Genomic DNA, 22,275 nt, shown 5'->3' with positions numbered 1-22,275 from the left:
GGAGAAGAGGGTTGCAGGTTGCCTGTGAGGCAGCGGTTGAGCCAACAAGGTGGTAGCATGGTTGGCAATCAGCATGGCTGCAGAAGTGGAAATTCTGGAGCCAAATGGGCCCGGGGGAGACCACCTGCTTTGCGGCAGCCTACCTTCCGGGAGGTAGTGGACCAGGGGTTCCTGGAGACAGCGGCAGTAGCAGTCAATTAGTGCGGAAAGTTGGTGGGAAAATCAGCTACTCAGCGGTGTGACAGTTTTTCATCAAGCATCCGGAGGAGGTTAACATAGCCACATGCAAGATATGTCTGCAGAAGATGAAGGGTGGCCAGTGTCCCAATGTTGGCACCACGGCCCTGCGTCAACATATGCTGCGCGACCATAAAGCGGCCTGGGAGAACCGTGGCTCCGATGTACTGGTCTTGCATGCCACATCACCCAGTGGCACGCCGCTCCCTCTTTCAGCCAGCCAAGGCTCCACCACCTCAGCAAAAGGGAGCTGTGTGTCATACCCTCCTTCTGTCGCTCCAGATGCTCCTGCTCCTCCTACTTTTAGTCAGTCATTCCGCCAACAATCCATCGGCGAAGCCATGTCCAAGAGACAACAGTATGCACCCACTCATCCAACGGCGCAGAAGCTGAATGTGCTCCTGTCCAAGTTGCTGCTGCTGCAGCCCCTCCCTTTTCAAGTGGTGGACTCTGCACCTTTCAGAGAACTGATGGCTTGTGCCGAGCCAAGGTGGAAAGTGCCAAGCCATCATTTCCTTGCGAAGAAGGCAGTACCAGTCCTGCACAATTTTGTTGCAGGTGGGCCAGTCCTTGAGCCTGTTGGTGTGTACCAAAGTGCACGGCAGCGCCAACGTGTGGAGCTGTAACTATGGTCAGGGACAATACATGTCCTTTACGGCTCACTGGGTAAATGTGGTTCCTGCACAGCCACAACACCAACTTGGACAGGTCATGCCACTTCCTACACCATGCTCTCAGGCAGTTGGTCCTTTGACAGTGTGTGACTCCGCCTCCTCATCCTTCACCGCCTAGACAAGTCTCAGTGTCCCTTCAGCATACCATGTGTGCAGGGCACGGCGGTGTCACGCTGCTCTTCACATGGTTTGCCTTGGTGAACAGAGTCACACGGGAGGAACTGCTAAAAGCCATTCATAAAGAAATCGGAGCATTGCTTACTCCACGAAAACTGGAAATGGGAACCATGGTGACTGACAATGGGAAGAACATCTTGTCTGCGCTGCGACAGGGAAGGCTGAGCCATGCGCCCTGCATGGCACACGTGTTCAATCTGGTTGTCAAGCGGTTCCTGAAGTGTTCCCCCCATTTGCAAGAGATCCTAACAATGGGAAGGAAACTTTGCATGCACTTCAGCCACTCGTACACCGCAAAGCACACCCTCCTTGAGCTGCAGCGTCAGAACGGTATCCCCCAACATAGTCTGATTTGCGACATTGCCACACGTTGACATTCCACCCTCCATATGTTGGACCGACTATACGGACAGAGAAAAGCCATCACCGATTTCTTGATGATCCAAGCGGATAGGGGTACTCCCTTGTGTAACTTCAATGTTACATAGTTACATAGTTAGTATGGTTGAAAAAAGACATACGTCCATCAAGTCCAACCAGGGAATTGAAGTGAAGGGTGTAAGGGGATAAGGGAAAGGGATGTAGTTTTATAATTCTGCATAAGCATTAATGTTATTTTGTTCCAGGAATGTATCTAACCCTATTTTAAAGCTGTTAATTGTTCCTGCTGTGACCAGTTCCTGAGGTAGACCGTTCCATAAATTCACAGTCCTCACCGTAAAGAAGGCGTGTCGCCCCTTTAGACTAAACCTTTTCTTCTCCAGATGGAGGGAGTGCCCCCTCGTCCTTTGGGGGGGGTTTAACCTGGAACAGTTTTTCTCCATATTTTTTGTATGGGCCATTTATATACTTATATACGTTTATCATATCCCCCCTTAAACGTCTCTTCTCAAGACTAAACAATTGTAACTCCTTTAATCGCTCCTCATAGCTAAGATGTTCCATGCCCCATATTAGTTGAGTCGCACGTCTCTGCACCCTTTCCAACTCCGTAGTGTTCATTTTATGAACAGGCGACCAAAACTGAACAGCATATTCCAGGTGAGGCCGTACCAATGCTTTATAAAGGGGGAGTATTATGTCCCTGTCCCTCGAGTCCATGCCTCTTTTTATACATGACAATATCCTGCCGGCTTTGGAAGCAGCAGCCTGACATTGCATGCTATTCTGAAGTCTGTGATCTACAAGTACACCCAGATCCTTCTCTACCAGTGACTCTGCCAGTTTAATCCCCCCTAAGCCATACGATGCATGCATGTTCTTAGTACCCAGATGCATAACTTTACATTTATCCACATTGAACCTCATTTGCCAAGTGGATGCCCAGACACTTAGTCTATCCAAGTCATGTGAATGTGAACCAGTGGCAGCTCATATGTGACACCTGCTGTTTGCTCAGGCCCTTTGAGGAAGCCACATTATTAGGATTGCCAGGATTATGGGATGAATAACGTCATTCTACTGCTTTATTTCCTACAACATGTGTTGGAAACGATGGCTGGTCAGGGCAATGGAGACTTGGCGCCTACATCTCAGGGCCACATGAGCCCTGTGGGGGCTGAACTGGAGGAGGGGGAGGGGCACGGTGGAGCACAGCTTAGGTTTCCCCAAATGGGCGGTTTTTCTAGTCATCTGACAGGAGAGGAGGAGCAGGAGCAGCCAGAGGGTTATGAGGAAGGCGAGACAGAGGACCCAGACACGCCATGGCAGTATGCAGTGGAGATAAAGGCAGGGAGTCCCTCCGAGTAACTTGCACAAATGGCACGATGCATGCTCACTTGCTTGCGTAGTGACCGCCGAATCACCATTCAGCAGCGGGAAGACTTCTGGTTCTCCACCTTATAAAACCCTCGCTACTGCCACAAAATGGGGGCCTTTTTTACACCCACTGAGAGGGAGGACAAACTGACCTACTACAGAGGCATCCTACGTAGTCAGTTGGCCGATGCCTATCGGCACCATCGTCCATCCTCTCGCAGGTCTGACTGGGGGGGGGGGGGGGGGGGGCCTCTGCGCTCACCTTCCACTGCCATGGCTGCTGGGGAGGGGTGGGGTGGCAGGAGCAGTACCAGCTCCATCACCAGCAGCCTGAGTCTACAGTCGCTGATGAGTACCTCTCTTCACCCGCATAGTGAAGCAACTCATCAGCAGCAGGTAGACCTGGAGCAAGCCCTGAACCAGCAGGTGGTGGCATACCTTGACATGACCATGCCAACACACCTAGAAGATCCGCTGGACTTTTGGGCAGCCAAACTTGATTTATGGCCGCAACTAGCAGAGTTTGCCCTGGAAAAGCTGTCCTGTCTGGCCAGTAGTGTGCCTTCAGAGCGGGTGTTTAGTGCGGCGGGGGGGCATAGTCACCCCAAGGACAACTCGTCTTTCCACGAAAAATGTGGAGAGACTGATCTTTGTGGAGATGAATAAGGCATGGATCAGCCAGGATTTCCACCCACCAATGCCTGATGCATCAGAGTAGATTGACCATGGTGCAACACCAACACTTCACAAATATGGATAGTGCCAAACAGATTTAAGGCGCTGCTCCCCAGTTAAAAACATTCCTCTGCATCAGACCTTTTTTTTACCCAACTTCTTCACCCGGTACTGGTATTGCCACCCACCGCATCACTCTGTCACCGGGTCACTTTCAGGACTCCTGATGCTGCTGCTGACACAAGGCTGTCTCAATCAGCCACTATTTAGTCTCCACATGCTTCTGCCAACTCCAGCCTGTGCCATTCAGCCACTATATGTTCTCCTCATGCTGCCGCAAACTCCAGGCTTTGCCATTTAGCCACTATGTGTTCTACTCATGCTGCCGCCAACTCCAGGCTGTGCCATTCAGCCACTATATGGTCTCCTCATCTGCCGCCAACTCCAGGTTGTGCCATTCAGCCACTATATGGTCTCCTCATGCTGCCTCAAACTCCATTCAGCCACTATATGGTCTCCTCATCTGCCGCCAACTCCAGGCTGTGCCATTCAGCCACTATATGGTCTCCTCATCTGCCGCCAACTCCAGGCTGTGCCATTCAACCACTATATGGTCTCCTCAACTGCCGCCAACTCCAGGCTGTGCCAATCAGCCACTATACGGTCTTCTCATCTGCCGCCAACTCTAGGATGTGCCATTCAGCCACTATATGGTTTCCTCATCTGCCGCCAACTCCAGGCTGTGTCATTCAGACACTATATGGTTTCCTCTTCTGCCGCCAACTCCAGGTTGTGCCATTCAGCAACTATATGGTCTCCTCATGCTGCCGTCAACTCCAGGCTGTGCCATTCAGCCACTATATGGTCTCCTCATCTGCCGCCAACTCCAGTCTGTCCCATTCAGCCACTATATGGTCTCCTCATGCTGCCGCCACCTCCAGGCTGTGCTATTCATCCACTATATGTTCTACTCATGCTGCCGCAAACTCCCGGCTGTGCCATTCAGCCACTATATGGTCTCCTCATCTGCGGCCAACTCCAGGCTGTACCATTCAGCCACTATATGGTCTCCTCATGCTGCCACAAACTACAGGCTGTGCCATTCAGTCACTATATGTTCTACTTATACTGCCGCCACATCCACGCTGTGCCATTCAGCCACTATATGGTCTCATCATCTGCCTCCAACCCCAGGCTGTGTCATTCAGCCACTATATGGCCTCCTCATGCTGCCGCCAACTCCAGGCTGTGCCATTCAGCCACTATATGGTCTCCTCATGCTGCCGCCAACTCAAGGTTGTGTCATTCAGCCACTATATGGTCTCTTCATCTGCCGCCAACTCCAGGCTGTGCCATTCAGCCACTATATGTTCTACTCATGATGCCGCAAACTCCAGGCTGTGCCATTCAGCCACTATATGTTCTACTCATTCTGCCGCCAACTCCAGGCTGTCATTCAGCCACTATATGGTCTCCTCATACTGAAGCCACCTCCAGGCTCTGTCACTGTGCCGCCATGTGACATGTGACTCTTTAGATTTGGTCCTTGGTAACCACACTATTTATTCAAAGTAAACGCCGGGGCATGGGACATTAAAACTTGGGAGTGGAATATTAAATTTAAAATATTAAATTTCAATTTCAAAATCTTAACCCCTTAAGGACCGGGGGGTTTTCCGTTTTTGCATTTTCGTTTTTTGCTCCTTGCCTTTAAAAAATCATAACTCTTTCAATTTTGCACCTAAAAATCCATATGATGGCTTATTTTTTGTGCCACCAATTCTACTTTGTAATGACGTCAGTCATTTTGCCCAAAAATCTACGGTGAAACGGAAAAAAAAATCATTGTGCGACAAAATTGAAAAAAAAAACGCCATTTTGTAACTTTTGGGGGCTTCCGTTTCTACATAGTACATTTTTCGGTAAAAATGACACCTTAATCTTTATTCTGTAGGTCCATACGATTAAAATGATACCCTACTTATATAGGTTTGATTTTGTCGGACTTCTGGAAAAAATCATAACTACATGCAGGAAAATTAATACGTTTAAAATTGTCTTCTTCTGACCCCTATAACTTTTTTATTTTTCCGTGTATGGGGCGGTATGAGGGCTCATTTTTTGTGCCGTGATCTGAAGTTTTTAAAGGTACCATTTTTGCATTGATAGGACTTATTGATTAAATGATATAAAAAGTGACCAAAAATGCACTATTTTGGACTTTGGAATTTTTTTGCGCGCACACCATTGACCGAGCGGTTTAATTAATGATATATTTTTATAATTCGGACATTTACGCACGTGGTGATACCATATATGTTTATTTTTATTTTTATTTACACTGTGTTTTTTTTTTTATTGTAAAAGGGGGGTGATTCAAACTTTTAATAGGGGAGGAGTTAAATGATCTTTATTGACTTTTTTTTTTCACTTTTTTTTTGCAGTGTTATAGGTCCCATAGGGACCTATAACACTGCACACACTGATCTTCATCATTGATCACTGGTTTCTCATAAGAAACCAATGATCAACGATTCTGCCGCATGACTGCTCATGCCTGGATCTCAGGCACTGAGCAGTCATTCGGCGATCGGACAGCGAGGAGGCAGGTAGGGGCCCTCCCGCTGTCCTGTCAGCTGTTCGGGATAGCCGTGGCTAAGCCCGACTGAGCTAGCCGTCAACTTTCACTTTCGCTTTTAGCCGCGATCGGCGCTGCGCGCTATTAGAGGCGGGTCCTGGCTTCACTATGACGCCGGGCCCGCCGTGATATGACGCGGGGTTACTGTGTAACCCCGCGTTATATCAGGAGAGCAGGACCAAGGACGTACCGGCACGTCCTTGGTCCTTAAGGGGTTAAAAATGGATGTAATCTTTTCAAGACTGAGGCCCTATGGTTGTCGATATCATATAGTAGCTGTGGAATTACCACAAGAATCCAATGAAACAGGTGGGAGCGATCACAATGAACCATAACTGATTAAATAAAACAGTGGGGGGGGGGGGCAGTGAGAGGCACGGGCTGGAACAGGTGGTAGCTCGCCTCGCGGCGAACCGCAAGCTCGAAGCTCACCAGAATGGGTACTCCAAAAATTTTAATAAATTCTAATTAAATAAAATAAAAATTACATAAAAAAATCTATTTATTCTCTTCAATTTTGACACAATATGGTCTCCCTGCTGCCACATCCAGACACTCTGCCGCAGTGATTCTAATAGCGATGCCTGTAATCTGCATGTCATACTGAATAACAGCATTATTTCACTAACACAGCACACTCCCTATGCGTGTTAGAACAAAGCAAAGTGTTCTACACCCATATCGAGGCTCTCTGTAGGCCAGAAATAGCTGTTCTTAATACAGATTTGCCGCAAATAAATTCGGAGCAAACCAAATTTTTTCAGAAGATTCGGCGAATCGGCTGAATCTAATTTTTCAAAAGTTTGATCCTCTCTAGTTGTAGTATCACATAGCAGGATCACCAACCCAGTGTTTTGATCTAGAATCCCACAAAATCACTACTTCACATAAGCTGTCATCTGTACTAAAGCCAGGGTTTATAGAAAACAACCTGTTCTTTACTTCTGATGCTGTTCCAACAAGGAAAGATAACAGTTAAACATTATTTTGTGATACAGAACTTGAGATAGACTTTGTATTTTGTAGTCCAGAAGTAATTTGTAGATACAAGACTTGGTTGTACTGAGACATGTTGTTCTACTGAGATTTATACTTGTTTTTTCCTTTTGGTATGTGTCAGACTCAGAGGCTATGTCTACCCTGGGTCTTCCCTCTATGGCATAGCCTGGCTTGTTCTCCACTGCACTTGAGATGAAACTAAGTTAAAGGGGTACTCCGGTGGAAAACTTTTTTTTATTTAAATCAACTGGTGCTAGAAAGTTAAACATATTTGTAAATTACTTCTATTAAAAATCTTAATCCTTCCAGTACTTATTAGCTGCTGAATACTACAGAGGAAATTCTTTTCTTTTTGGAACACAGTGAACTCTGCTGACATCACGAGCACAGTGCTCTCTGCTGACATCTCTGTCCATTTTAAGAACTGTCCAGAGTAGGAGAAAATCCTCATAGCAAACAAATGCTGGTCTGGACAGTTCCTAAAATGGACAGAGATGTCAGCATAGAGCACTGTGCCAGTGATGTCAGCAGAGAGCACTGTGTTCCAAAAAGATAAGAATTTCCTCTGTAGTATTCAGCAGCTAATAAGTACTTGAAGTATTAAGATTTTTTTTTATAGAAGTAATTTACAAATCTGTTTAACTTTCTGGCACCATTTGATTATATAAAAAAAAAATGTTTCCACAGGAGTACCCCTTTAAAGGATTTAAGGCTTGGCTGTAGGCTGTAACTCTGCACTAGCTGAAAGTCCAATTTATCTGAGAAAGTTATCAGGGGTCTTTACGTGGGTCTATTGGGGTGAACTGTGCAAGGACCCTTTCCCTCATTTACGTTTGCCAGGGTTATCTGAGACTCCACTTTTTTCGAGCGCATTCAGAAAGGGAATCCCCAGACGTGAGTCTGTCCAGATTATGCGCACCTAGTCTTTCTTTGCAATCAGGCCCCACAAATATGCGTTTCTTCTGAATGCTTTGTTTTGTAGTACCTCTGTAACGGGACATGCTAGGCAGGCTAAGCTTTGATGTCCTTTGCTGGAAATGTTGAAGAAATAGGCAGACATCCTCTGTAGGTGAGAGAGCTGCAGGACAGATGTTCTCTCTTCCCTGGCCAGGGCCATACTACTCTAACATGTTCTTTTAGGATCCTCTCCCTATCCCTTGGATTGGGATGGAGACAGGACAGACCCTAGCCCTAACTGGCTAAGGGTGGAATCTAACAGATTACCAAAGCTTTCATGGTAAAAATACACTTTTAGGGTCCGTTCACACGTACAGGATCCTACGCAGATTTGATGTGCAGGATTTTCTGTGCAGATTTCAATATGAACTAAATGACTGAGCACAACTTCTAATCTGCAGTAACAAATCCTGCACATCAAATCTGCGCATGATCCTGTACGTGTGAACGTACACTTAGTAGTAAATGTTAACCCCTTAAACTCTATTAATGTCTCAGTGCATGTATAAAATATATTGAAACACAGAAAATACATATATAATGTAATACACTTTAAAAAATAAAGGCCTCAGTCTTTTAGAGACAGACTTAAGACTACAGCCACCTGAACAGTGTTCAGATGATCCTACTCTGGGATACCACACAAGCATATGCAAAATAAATGGCCCTTCTTGCATAACCATAGCTAATATACACAAGCAATCCTTTTTTTTTTCTAACTGTAATGAATAGCAATATCTAGTATGCTTCTAAATACCAGGGGATCCCTAAAAAAAAAAAAAACGCCAGTCACAGACCCTGGGATACATCTTTGTATGTTCCATGTGGGTTCCAAAAACAGCATAATGTTTTTAAGTGGGAAATTTATCAATATTGTAATAAAATAAATCATTTTAACTTGCTGTTCATATATATTCCTATTTGACTGCATGTATTGCTCTACAATTTCAGCATGACTGCAAAGAGAGTACTGACCATATAAATGTCTGAAAATATGTAAGGTGGTTGTTTCTGCCTTCACCTTACCAGCTGACAAGCATAAACTGTTTAGAAAATGAATAGTTTCAAGGGTTAAAAGCAGTAGTTTATACCAGGAGGTTGACATATAAGGATACTAGCCAAAATTTCCAGTTTTGTAGGGTTCTGCTCTGGACATAGTCCTGGAACATTTGACGCATGTGTTGGAAGCGTTGATGGGTTATAGGCACCCCTGAGGCTGGAAGTTGCTGCTGACACAGGCTGCAAGGGAAAAAACATACATGATTATCTTTTTGTGACTTTACACTGTAAGCTACAAATTAATGTGCAAAATTCAAGATTTTAACTTGCAATGGTAACAAAGAATGTTGCGCAAAAAGTTTCAAACTCCTCCAAAACACTGCAAATCTACACCAGGCCACACCTGGCTTACAAAACAGCCTTTGGACAGCATATCTAATATGCTTCTGTCTCAGGACAAGCCAGCTTATCCTGAAGCTAAACTGTCAAGGAAAGGTGACATCAGCTGTCAAAGACACAGGTATCAGCCAAACCTCCAAGCTGCAGCCTTCCAGGCCAGTCTAATCTCTGGTGGTCCAGAAGATAAGGGTGATTGATGCTGTCAGAGACTTTGGAGTTTGTGCCCACCTCTTATTAGTTTATATTACCTACTGGGAGCCATCATTGGTCAGCAGCGATCGACCAATCACTGCTCCCAGCAAGGAATATGAAATCATGCTACTGTGATTTCATATCCCCCGCTGGGAGACATCATTGGTTGGCCCGGCTGACTAATCACAGCTCTGCCCTCCGTTGAAATGGCTACAGAAGGTGATCAGAGTCTGTTGCACATTATTTTTCGCAACTGCGACTTTTTGCGTAGAAAAGTCGAAGAAAGGAGGAATGATAAAAAGTGGTGTTCTCAAGAATGTTATTGTTTTTTGCTTACATGCTCAAAATTTATCAACCCCCATTGTAATAGTATGATTAATATGTTTCATGTAAGCAAAACCAAATTTCTGAACACACACAATAATAAATGCCCCCATACTGTCTTGTTTTTTTCCACTGATACCAATATACTTTATATTTTTTAAGAAAGATAAATCAGTCATAATAATGCTGATAAATTATTAAATTGTATAAATCTAGTGCTCCAGAGAACACCAATGTAAGGCTCCTTTCACACTATGAGCATTCAGCCGTTATCAAACATTGGTTTTCTGTGTAAAAACGGATGTATAATAACGGATGAAATAACGGGTGCTAACAGCTGAATAAATATTCATCCGCTAAGACCCGTTATAACTCACCCCTGTATGGCCATAACACCTCTGCCTACAGACTCCCACAGCTGGGAATACTACTACTACTCCCATCATGGAACAGACTTGTTTCCATAATGGGAGTAGTAATTCCCTGGCTGCGGGAGTTTGAAGACAGCTGGGGAGGCTACATTAGTGTTTGTACTACTACCCCCATCATGGAACAGTCTGTTCCATGATGGGGGTTGTAGTACAGTGGCTAAGGGATTGATCGCACCAGGTCTCACTTCTGAGACCCAATGAGAGCAGAAGTTATTAAGCAGGGGAGCGGGCGGCATGGTCCGCAACCCTGCGATGTATAGTAGCCCTCATTTACTATTGCAAACCCGACATGTTTTGTGGGGTTGTGCGCCAGATTCTGTTACATCGTGCCAGATTCTGTCGCATTGTGCCAGAAATTCTGCCTGCGCCAGATTTTGCGCCAGAATTTGTGCCAGAATTGAAAAGACCCCAACTAACTTTACATTTCGCAAAAGAAAAAATTATGAAAAGGGGCGTGTCCGCCGAGGAAAGGGACGTGGTCTTAAAAAAGGGGCGTGTTTCCGACATTTTCACAAAAACACAACATATTTACTAAGGTTTCCATATAAAATGTAGTGGATTTGAGCTGAGGAAAACCATACAGTGTAGGGAAAGTGGAAAATGTAGGGAAACCTTAGTAAATACTGTGGAAAATAAATTGTAGAGAATTAAAACCCACATAGAAACCTACACTCCACTCTTAGTAAATAAGCGAAAGTGTGTTTTAACTTTCATTTTTAAATCCCCCCGCAGGGAGCCCTGAATGGTTGGTACTGAGGAGCCATTCAGGGCTCTCTGCAGGGTTTTTAAAATGAACATTGTGAGTAGCAGGGGGCCATATGTATATTAAAAGCGCTGTGGGGGGCAAGATATATAGCGCTGCAGGGGGGGCAGACATATAGCCTATATATCTAGCCCCCAGTGCATTTATAATATCCCTTCCACAGCGCATTAATAAAAATATGACCCCACCAGCGCATTTATATATAACCCCCCGCAGGGCATTAATAAACATATGACCCCCTACAGCGCATTTATATATATACCCCCCGCCAGTGCATTTATATATACCCCCCACAGCGCTTTAATAAACTTATGACCCCACCAGCGCATTTATATATACCCCCGCCAGCGCATTTATATACTCCCCCCCCAGCGCATTAAAAAACATATGACCCCTGCCAGCGCATTTATATATATATATATATATATATACCCCCAGAAGCGCATTTGTCATAATATGCCACCACAGCGCTATGAATGAACAGTATTTCTATTAGCAGTGCATAGTGCCAGCAGCCGGCCGGCTGATGATGCTGATAGATATACTTTTCATTCATAGCGCTGCAGGGGTATATGTATATAGATGCGCTGGGGGAAGACATATAGTGTTATCTGCCCCCCACAGCGCTTCTATATACATATGCAGCCGCCGCGCTATGTATGAATAGTATATCTGTCAGCATCATCGGCCGGGCGGCTGCTGGATGCGCTGCTGATAGATATAATTGTCACATATAGCTTTATCTGCCCCCCACAGCGCTTCTATATACATATGCCACCACAGCGCTATGTATGAAAAGTATTTCTATCAGCATCATCGGCCAGCCAGCTGCTGGCACTATGCGCTGCTAATAGAAATACCTTTCATTCATAGCACTGCGGTGTGATATTATGACAAATGCGCTGCGGGGGGTATATATATATATATATATATAAATGCGCTGGCGGGGATCATATGTTTATTAATGCGCTGCGGGGGTATATATAAATGTGCTGGCGGGGGGTATATATATATATATAAATGCCTTGGCAGGGGTCATATGTTTATTAATGCGCTGCGGTGGTATATATAAATGTGCTGGCAGGGGGGGTATATATATAAATGCCCTGACGGGGGTCATATGTTTATTAATGCGCTGCGGGGGATATATATATATATATATATATATATATATATAATGCGCTGGCGGGGGTATATATATATATATATATATATATATATATAATGCAATGGTGGGGGTCATATGTTTATTAATGTGTTGGCGGGGGGTATATATATATATATAATGCGCTGGCGGGGGTCATATGTTTATTAATGCGTCAGCGAGGGGTATATATATATATATATATATATATATATATATATATTTATATATAAATGCGCTGGTGGGGTCATATCTTTATTAATGCTCTGCGGGGGGGGCATATTATAAATGCGCTGGGGGCTAGATATATAGGCTATATGTCTGCCCCACCTGCAGCGCTATATATCTTGCCCCCCCCACAGCGCTTTTAATATACATATGGCCCCCGCTGCCTCTCACAATGTTCATTTTAAAAACTCTGTGGAGAGCCCTGATTGGCTCCTCAGTACCGGCCATTCAGGGCTCCCCGCGGGGGATTTAAAAATGAAAGTTAAAACACACGATACATCACAAGGTTGCGCAGCATGACGCCTGCTCCCCTGCTTAATAACTTCTGATCGCATGGGGTCTCAGAAGTGAAACCAAGTGCGATCAATCCCTCAGCCCCTGTACTACAACCCCCATCATGGAACAGAGTCTGTTCCATGATGGGGGTAGTAGTTCAAACACTAATGTAGCCTCCCCAGCTGTCTGCAGACTCCCACAGCCAGGGAATTACTACTCCCATCATGGAAACAAGTCTGTTTCATGATGGGAGTAGTAGTAGTCCCTCAGCACTGCAGGAGTCTGCTGATGTCACCTCTTCTGAGCATGCTCAGAAGTAATAACGGATATTATAAACCAGGTGCAAACAGATGACATAAAAGCTCATCCGTTTGCCATAGACTTCAATTATAGTTGAATTAGTTAGTGCATGTGCCGTTATTTCTCCCGTCACAATTAATGTCCGTTATTCATGACGGGCTAGAACGGGTCATAACGGATAATCAAAAAATCCCATAGACTTGAATGGGATTTTGTAATGGAGGTTTAACATCCATTTTCTAATGGATGTTTATAACAGATCTTTTAACGGAACAACTTTATAGTGTGAAAGCAGCCTAAACCTTATGAGCCGTCGGTACACAGATCAATCATTTGTGATGACAATTTGTCTATAATAATGCAAATGGAAGTGATTCACAATTCTATATATTCAGGTTACATATTAATGATCAATAAATTCACTTCATAGACAATGCAAAACTACTGAAATATATAAGACTGCGATTAAGTGATAATGATGACCCAACATCCTGGGTTCTGGTGATCTGCAATGATGCCGCCATACTTTGCATCAATATACACTCAAACAACAAAATAGACTAAGTAGCATGGCTACATTACTGTATGATCATGCTCCTACCACATTCATGTTTTACGCTTAGCAAAATTTTCATCCCAAAATATGGGGCAATTTAAAAAACAACTAACTCTACCTATTCTAAAATCTTGCTTTAATGTTGCAAATCTATATACGGTATATAAAAAGAGAAGGCCTGACTCACTGACTCATTAATGCCCAGCCTAAACCCTTGGACCTTGAAAGCTGAATTTTTTTCACAGGTGTTGTTTTTAAGACGTAGACGAGGAATAAGAAAGGATTTTTCTAAATTCAACCTTTAAATTGGTACTCCAGTGGAAAACTTTTTTTTTTTTTTTTATCAACATGTGCCAGAAAGTTAATCAGATTTGTAAATGTATGTTCCAGCATAACTTCAGTACGACTATAGATAGTTCCTGTTCTTGTTTATGAGTCAATATTAAATGAATTCTTTTATCTTGCTTACTTGATGGTGTCGCTGAGCTCCTGTACCTGGTGACGCAGGTGTTGGGATTCTTCCTGTAGATGGGCCCTTTCCTGCTGCAGCTTATAGATATACTCAGCTGTTTTCTGCAAGATGGTGGCTTTGCTGAACTGAGAAGATCAGTATTGTGTCATTAATCGTCACTGACACAGCTACAGTACATAAGGCCTTATTCACACACTGTAGATTTGGTCAGTACTTTGTATCAGTATTTGCAAACCTAAAGCATGATGGATCCTAAGCACAGGAAATATAATGGAGAGAGATTATATATCTCTTTCTTTGCATCCACTCCTGATTTTGGATTTAAAATTCTGATGTGTCAAAAGCTGACCATATCTGCAATGTTAGGCCTGTTTACACAGATCTGTTAACATTTACTGTATAGCTAAGAAAAACAACAATTTGGTTATGTTACAGCATTTTCCTATTATAAGTTCTGTTACATTTATTGTTTCTTATACTTTCACTGCACATGTTATAGCCATTACCCAGCTCTACAAGGCCCCATTCACCTTATACAGCTCCGAACAGAAATAGTCATACAATAAATCTGACATTGTAATTCTGCATCACCAAAGGTTCCCTCCATACAAAAGCCCAAATGTATCAATCTGAGACAGATAGCATCCAATCACAGCTCAGCGTTTGTTTGTCACAAAGGGCTGTGATTGGTTGCAATCTGTCTGAGATGAAAATCAGACATATTTGATCATTAGATTAATCAGAGCCAATGTATGAGGAGGAGATCTTTGGACAATCTCTTTATGAAGAAATAAGAAAGGGATTTTTTTCAGGCTAATATAAAAAAAATACTGAGAGTAAGGCTGCGTTCACACAGCCGTCTAGACCCGTCCCGTTCTTCTCTCGTCAAAATAAAAAACGGACTAAAAAACGGACAATAACGGATTCAAATCCATTTGTATCCGTTTTTGTTCAGTTGATAAACCCCCCAAAAAGTTTTTTTTTGTTCTGAGCATGCTCAGAAGTAAAAACGGATCAAAAAACGGATTGAAAAAACGGATACAAACGGATGACATTAAATTATCATCCGTTTTCCATAGACTTCAATGTTAAATTTACTGTATCCGTTTTTTTGGACGGAAGAAAAAATACAGCATGTGCCGTTTTTTCTGCCGTAAAAAAATAAATAAAAATGAGTGCAGACGGGTGCAAACTCATTGTAAAACAATCCCATTGACATGAATGGGATTTTTTTTAAACCGTTTTGAATCCGTTTACAGCCTGCAAAAAAGGAAACAAAACAGGGATAAAAATACGGGGACAGACGGCCGTGTGAACGTTGCACCCTAAGGGATAGTAAAATACTTTATCATACATTGTGCAAAGGATGCTACAGCCAATCAATGGCCCGGAGGTCATGTACACTTCTTCTTGCACATGACTTTCTGCACCGTCCTGAGCACAGTGCACGTTGATGTCACTGGGGCACTTCTGCTGAAGACTCCTGCTGGACCAGGAGCAAGAGGAGCAGTGAATATTTGTTTATTTTTTAAATATCTCCTATCATCCCCTTCCACATAACAATTTTTTCATAAGCCAGGAAAAACCCCATTACCAGGGTTCTCCACTAATGGGACCTCTACTAATGAGCTCTAATCATGGGGGGGGGTCATCATGGCAGTTCCACCACAGGAGAAAATATCCATTACACATTGCTTACAAGCACGTAGGAAGGATGCTCACGGCACTCGATACGCTGGTATAAAAGGTACTTCTTTATTTCAAATGAAGGGGTTCACAAACATCGGGAGCGGAGACGGGGGGGGAGACAGGTAAACGACCGTTTCACCGCAACTGCAGCTTCAACTGGACCATCCTTTATATATATAATACCTTTTATAGCAGCGTATCGAGTGCCGTGAGCATCCTTCCTACGTGCTTGCTTGGATATTCTACTGTTGCTCTTTAGCCACTGAGCACCGAAAGACTGGTTGTGGGATTGCGACTCCTCTTTTACAACGTGGCCCCTCTACAAGCTATCAGGTACTACAGGGTGTTACTTTATTAGCAGTGCCATCCCTTCTTATATTTTGTGGTTTGCACATTGCTTACTGTTTGGGTTGTCTAGGGATTGTCCATATAAATATTTTTACATTTAAAAGTGCTATCCCTTGTCCGTGCCATTTTCCACTGCTCTGTGTTTCCTGTATGTATCTCAACAAACAGGACCTGCTCACTCACTGGCCACATTGGTAACCCATTTTAAAGGGGTACTCCGCTGCTCAGCATTTGGAACAAACTGTTCCGAACGCTGGAGCTGGCACCGGGAGCTCTTGATGCCATAGCCCTGCCTTCTCATGACATCACGTCCCTCCCCCTCAATGCAAGTCCATGGAAGGGGGCGTGACATCCGTCACGCCCCCTCCCATAGACTTGCATTGAGGGGGCAGGGCGTAATGTCATGAGGGGGCAGGGCTATGACGTCAGGAGCTCCCAGCGCTGGCTCCAGCGTTCGGAACAGAGGCCAGCAGTAAGAACAAACTTTTTTAGTTTTTCAGTTTCCTGTGTCAACAGCATGTGTCAACTTTTACATTTGTAAAAAGGAGGCATAGAGGCTCTGTTATCCAAGAAATGTTCTTAAAAGGACAAAAGAGCAACATTTAGCTGTAACAATCCAAGCTTTAAAGGGGTACTCCGGTGGAAAACTTTTTTTTAAACAACTGGTGCCAGAAAGTTAAACATATTTGTAAATTACTTCTATTAAAAATTCTTAATCCTTCCAGTACTTATTAGCGGCTGTATACTACAAAGGAAATTCTTTTCTTTGGGGATTTCTTTTCTGTCACAACCACAGTGCTCTCTGCTGACACCTCAGTCCATTTTAGGAACTGTCCAGAGCAGCATATGTTTGCTATGGGGATTTTCTCATGCTCTGGACAGTTCCTGACATGGACAGAGGTGTCAGCACAGAGCACTGTGGTCGTGACAGAAAAGAAATCCAAAAATAAAAGAATTTCCTCTGTAGTATACAGCCGCTAATAAGTACTGGAAGGATTATGATTTTTTTTTTAATAGAAGTAATTTACAAATCTGTTTAACTTTCTGGCATCAGTTGATTTAAAAAAAATAATAATTATAATAATGTTTTCCACTGGAGTACCCCTGAAGAGGGAGACCGCTGTGGCCAGTGATTAGCTGGGCTACAGTCTTGTGTGTTGGATCTCAGAAGCAGGAAGAGAATTGTAGGCCTGGGCATATTAACATTTGAAAAAAACTTTTTTTTGAGTACCTATAAAGTTACATAATATTGTCCTGTCCGTATAATAGTAAAATGGAAGTTAAAGCAACAGCATTATTAAAATATCCAAGAAAAGGAAAAACATTATATAAAATCTTACAAACTTTGTCTGCTGCTCTAAATTCCGATTTACATGCATTTTGGCAAATGTAACTTTTTTTTGCAGAAATCCTCTTTGACTGTGGCTGGGTCTTTATAATGATTGGCAATGCCATAAAAGCTGATAAACAATGGTTGGGGTGTGTAGTGGTGACATCTATGTGTATGTCACACACCTGCACAATGTGCACTGAAAAACACAGCTGATACCTTGTTGTTGTGCTGTCCATGTAGATTTGTCACCATATTCTGCAACGTGTCAAAACCTAGTTTAATGTTACATCGACGTTTCTGCTCAGCTGAGATGTGTGTTATTCGCCGGTTCTCCACCTAAGACAGAGTAGCAGTATTATATACATTGGTAGACTACAATATTTCATAAACTACGGGTTAGATTATCAAAATCTAACAAAATATTAAGCATATGGGGGAGATATATCAAAACCTGCGCAGAGGAAAATTTGACCAGTTGCTCATAGCAACCAATCAGATCGCTTCTTTCATTTTTAAAAAGGCTTCTGAAAAATGAAAGAAGCAATCTCAATCTGATTGGTTGCTATGGGAAACTGGCCAACTTTTCCTCAGCACAGGTCTTGATAAATCTCCCCCAATGTATCTATTTACCTTCTTATTGTCAGGCCTGCTCCAAGAGTTAGTAATCTGTGCACGTGATACATTCAGCGAGCCTTTGTGGTCATCACCTAAAATACCAAATATTACAAGAGGGGGTGAAAAAATAAATTATATATTCATCTGGTATATAGTCTTGAGCGCGAATATTAGGAATGCAAATTTTTACTGCAAATATCGGCACTTCGCGATTTTGTGAATATTTAGAATATAGCGATATATATTCGTAATGATGAATAAAGAATATTAATTTTTTTTTTTGCGAGTATGCAAATATTCGCGAATATCGGCACTTCCAGTCCGAGGACACTGGTCCCTCCCTTCTTTTAGGTGAAAGATATAATTGCGCATAGCACTATGTGAATTTCATTACGAATTTTCGCATGGAAAAGAAAAGAGAACGAACATAGCGAATTTTGCAAACATAGGATGAATATTCATCTATATATTTGCGAAATATCGCAAATTCGAAAATGGCCCCTGCCGCTCATCACTACTGGTATATCCTAATAAAAAAAAACCTCTCTGAGATGACCACCTAAAATTGCATTGTAAAATGGTCTTCTAGCAGACTGCTCTTCTCAAAGAAGAGGCTAATATCTGCCAATGAAATTGGTCTGGTTAAGTAGGTAGTATTCTGATAAAGATTGGATAGGTTTACTGTAAGTGAGGAAACATTTACATGGAAGTGTTTTGCCTAAGTATATGTAGCCCAAGCCAGGACTGGAACAAAGAGCAACATATATTGGAAAGAACTGTCTTTGGCCCAACTGGGCTTTGGCTTACAACTACTGACCTAAATACTGCTGTAAAACAGTGGCTTATCTCAGAACTATTATATCCATAAATGATCTTATAGGAAAAAAATGTTGTTATTAAATTAGAACATTCCTAGAAAGGGCATTGTTCCTTTTCTCGGTGTCACTGATCATGTATGGTATTACAGATATGTCTACCATCTAAACATATACAACTCACAATGTGTATGTACAGTATGTTTAAGCATTACTTCCAAACAGCTGGAGATATTTCAATGAAACTTGGTACACATGTTACTTTTATGTCAACTGAAAATATGGGATAGTTAAATTAACTCTAACTCACACCTATTTGTGAGGGTTGGGGTTTTTATGTTAAGTAACATACAAGTCTATGGGACTTCCGGTACTTTACTTCACAAGCTCTGCTCTTCCTCTCATTGTGAGCGTGTCAGTCCAGCTTGTAAGCCAGGCCCCTCCCACAAGCCACCTCTTCCCAAGCCATAGCCCTTTTATTTTTGAACCCTTTTTTGTTGTGGCTCAAGGCCGAAAAAACTATTTTTGCTGATGAATCCACATCACAGGTCCTTCAAACACAATTTCTTCATCACAGCTCAGCCCCACCTTACTCCACATCTCCGGGTGAATAAGGTCAGGATATGAGGACGGGATGTGAGGAGGGGATGCGAAGTCCGGATGTGAGGACGGGATATGAAGTAGAGATATGAGGACCGGATATTAGGTCGAGAAATGAGGACAATAGCATTGTTTTTTTTTTTTCTCTCCCACAGGGTTGGAAGACTAGATAATGCCGGGTACTCTACTAGTGTTTTATAAAAATATAAAGATACAGGAAATAATGTAAACATGTATCATGACAATGTACTTACCACATGTGTTTGCCGGTGACAGTCTTTCAGTTTTAGGTAGCAGAGAAGGGCACGTCATGTCTGTGGCTCCAGAAATTGTTTTGTTGCTTGAGGACCACAAAACAGGACTAAGGAATATTGCTGTAGGGGAAGGAAAACTACAAGCTTCTCTGGTAGAAGATGAAGGTATGGGTGGAACAATACAAGGAAAAGACAATTCATCTGTCCCGCCATCTGTCTGGGTTGGAAAAACACATATTATAAGCCTTTGACTATTAATTCTATATGGTCACTTTGATTTATTTTAGAACTAAATTACTTCACATCCTACTGTCCTGAACTAATCTTACTAAAAATACATTCTAAAACAAATAAATAAAGCCAGCATTTTCATATGGGTACTAGAATTACTACCCAAAATACAACACCTGATCCAGGTCTTATGGGGTTGTTTTATTCTCTGCATTGATCATAGAACAGAGTTTAGAGAGGATTACTGAAGTCGTATTTCTTCTCGTAGAAGAGAACTTTCTAGCTCAAGAGGAGCCTCCGAGGAATCTCCACCTCCGAGGAAATTTTTTTTTTTAAATCAACTGGTGCCAGAAAGTTAAACAGATTTGTAAATTACTTATATTTAAAAATCTTAATCCTTCCAGTACTTATCAGCTGTTGTATACTACAGAGGAAGTTCTTTTCTCTTTTAATTTATTTTCTGTCTGACCACAGTGCTCTCTGCTGACACCTCTGTCCATGTCAGGAGCTGTCAGGAGCAGGAGCAAATACCCATAGCAAACCTATCCTGCTCTGGACAGTTACTAAAATGGACAGAGGTGTCAGCAGAGAGCAGTGTGGTCAGACAGAAAAGAAATTTAAAAAGAAAAGAACTTCCTGTGGAGAATACAGCAACTGATAAGTACTGAAAGGATTACAATTTTTTTTTATAGTAATTTTGTAATTTACACATCTGTTTACCTTTCTGGCACCAGTTAATAAAAAAAATGTTTCCCACCGGAGTACCCCTTTAAGGATTTAGTCTAACTGGGTTGAATCAAAAGAGGGGCTGCAGTAAAATACTTTTTCAAAGTTTTAATTTCTGTAATAGCCTCTGACTGCCAATGGAACAGGTCTGCTTCTTTTTAAGTTTGTAAGTGATTTATCAAAGACTAAAAAATCCTTTATGTACATTCAGTAATAACTAGCAAAACCCAGAAATCATTGTAACTCTTTTAAATAGGTGGGGCGGAGCCATTCCACTGCCTGGACCTTAGCAGGGATCATATAAAATGCTTGGGGTCAGGATGTAACTGTCACGATGCCGGCTGGCAGGTAGTGGATCCTCTGTGCCAGAGAGGGATAGCGAGGACCGTGCTAGTGGACCGGTTCTAAGACACTACTGGTTTTCACCAGAGCCCGCCGCAAAGCGGGATGGTCTTGCTGCGGCGGTAGTGACCAGGTCGTATCCACTAGCAACGGCTCACCTCTCTGGCTGCTGAAGATACTGAAGATAGGCGAGGTACAAGGGAGTAGGCAGAAGCAAAGTCGGACGTAGCAGAAGGTCGGGGGCAGGCGGCAAGGTTCGTAGTCAGGGGAGATAGCAAAGTTCTGGTACACAGGGTATAAACACACAAAAACGCTTTCACTAGGCTCTAGGGCAACAAGATCCGGCAAGGGAGTGCAAGGGAGGAGACTAGATATAAGGAGGGAACAGGTGGGAACCAATTAAGCTAATTGGACCAGGCACCAATCATTGGTGCACTGGCCCTTTAAGTCTCAGGGAGCTGGCGCGCGCGCGCCCTAGAGAGCGGAGCCGCGCGCGCCAGCACATGACCGCAGGAGACGGGAACGGGTAAGTGACCTGGGATGCGATTCGCGAGCGGGCGCGTCCCGCTGTGCGAATCGCATCCCCAACGGCCATGAGAGAGCAGCGCTCCCGGTCAGCGGGACTGACCGGGGAGCTGCAGGGAAAGAGACGCCGTGAGCGCTCCGGGGAGGAGCGGGGACCCGGAGCGCTAGGCGTAACAGTACCCCCCCCCTTAGGTCTCCCCTTCTCTTTATCGGGTAACTGCCTCCCCTGGGATGAGGACACCGGGAAAGGATGGAGGGATTCCTCAACGGCAGGCAGAACCGCAGGAGTAGGAATGGGGAGAGAGGGCAGAGGGCGGGACCTGGCACGGGGCAGTGTGACACCAGGAGGAGGGCCATGAGGGGACACAGAAGCTTGCCTGATGGAACTGGGAGGGGGGGAGGGGCATTTCCTGTGGCAGGCAGAGTCCTTAATGACCTTAGGGGGACCAGATACAGGAGGAACCACAGAGTTACGGCAAGGGTTACTGGGAACCGGTTTTAGACAGTTCTTGGAACAAGAGGACCCCCAACTCTTGATCTCCCCAGTGGACCAATCCAGGGTTGGGGAATGAAGTTGAAGCCAGGGAAGTCCAAGGAG

At 43.5% G+C, this 22,275-nt stretch overlaps 1 protein-coding gene across 1 annotated transcript in view; it reads right to left on the bottom strand.

Moving 5' to 3' along the window:
* The window catches only part of MLXIPL (MLX interacting protein like), a 208,290-nt gene that overhangs the window by 5,754 nt on the left and 180,261 nt on the right, over window positions 1-22,275 (bottom strand). Inside the window, exons 11-15 of the mRNA XM_056558638.1 lie at window positions 19,854-20,070; window positions 18,200-18,276; window positions 17,786-17,905; window positions 14,197-14,324; window positions 9,231-9,354 (exon numbers count right to left, since the gene is read on the bottom strand). Coding sequence (XP_056414613.1) covers window positions 9,231-9,354; window positions 14,197-14,324; window positions 17,786-17,905; window positions 18,200-18,276; window positions 19,854-20,070 — 666 coding nt within the window. The remainder of the gene's footprint in view (window positions 1-9,230; window positions 9,355-14,196; window positions 14,325-17,785; window positions 17,906-18,199; window positions 18,277-19,853; window positions 20,071-22,275) is intronic.

Source organism: Hyla sarda, chromosome 2, assembly GCF_029499605.1.
Source record: "Hyla sarda isolate aHylSar1 chromosome 2, aHylSar1.hap1, whole genome shotgun sequence".
Lineage (NCBI taxonomy): Eukaryota > Metazoa > Chordata > Amphibia > Anura > Hylidae > Hyla > Hyla sarda.
The sequence above is the reverse complement of the archived record's forward strand: the minus strand, read 5'-3'. Positions and strand labels throughout refer to the sequence as shown.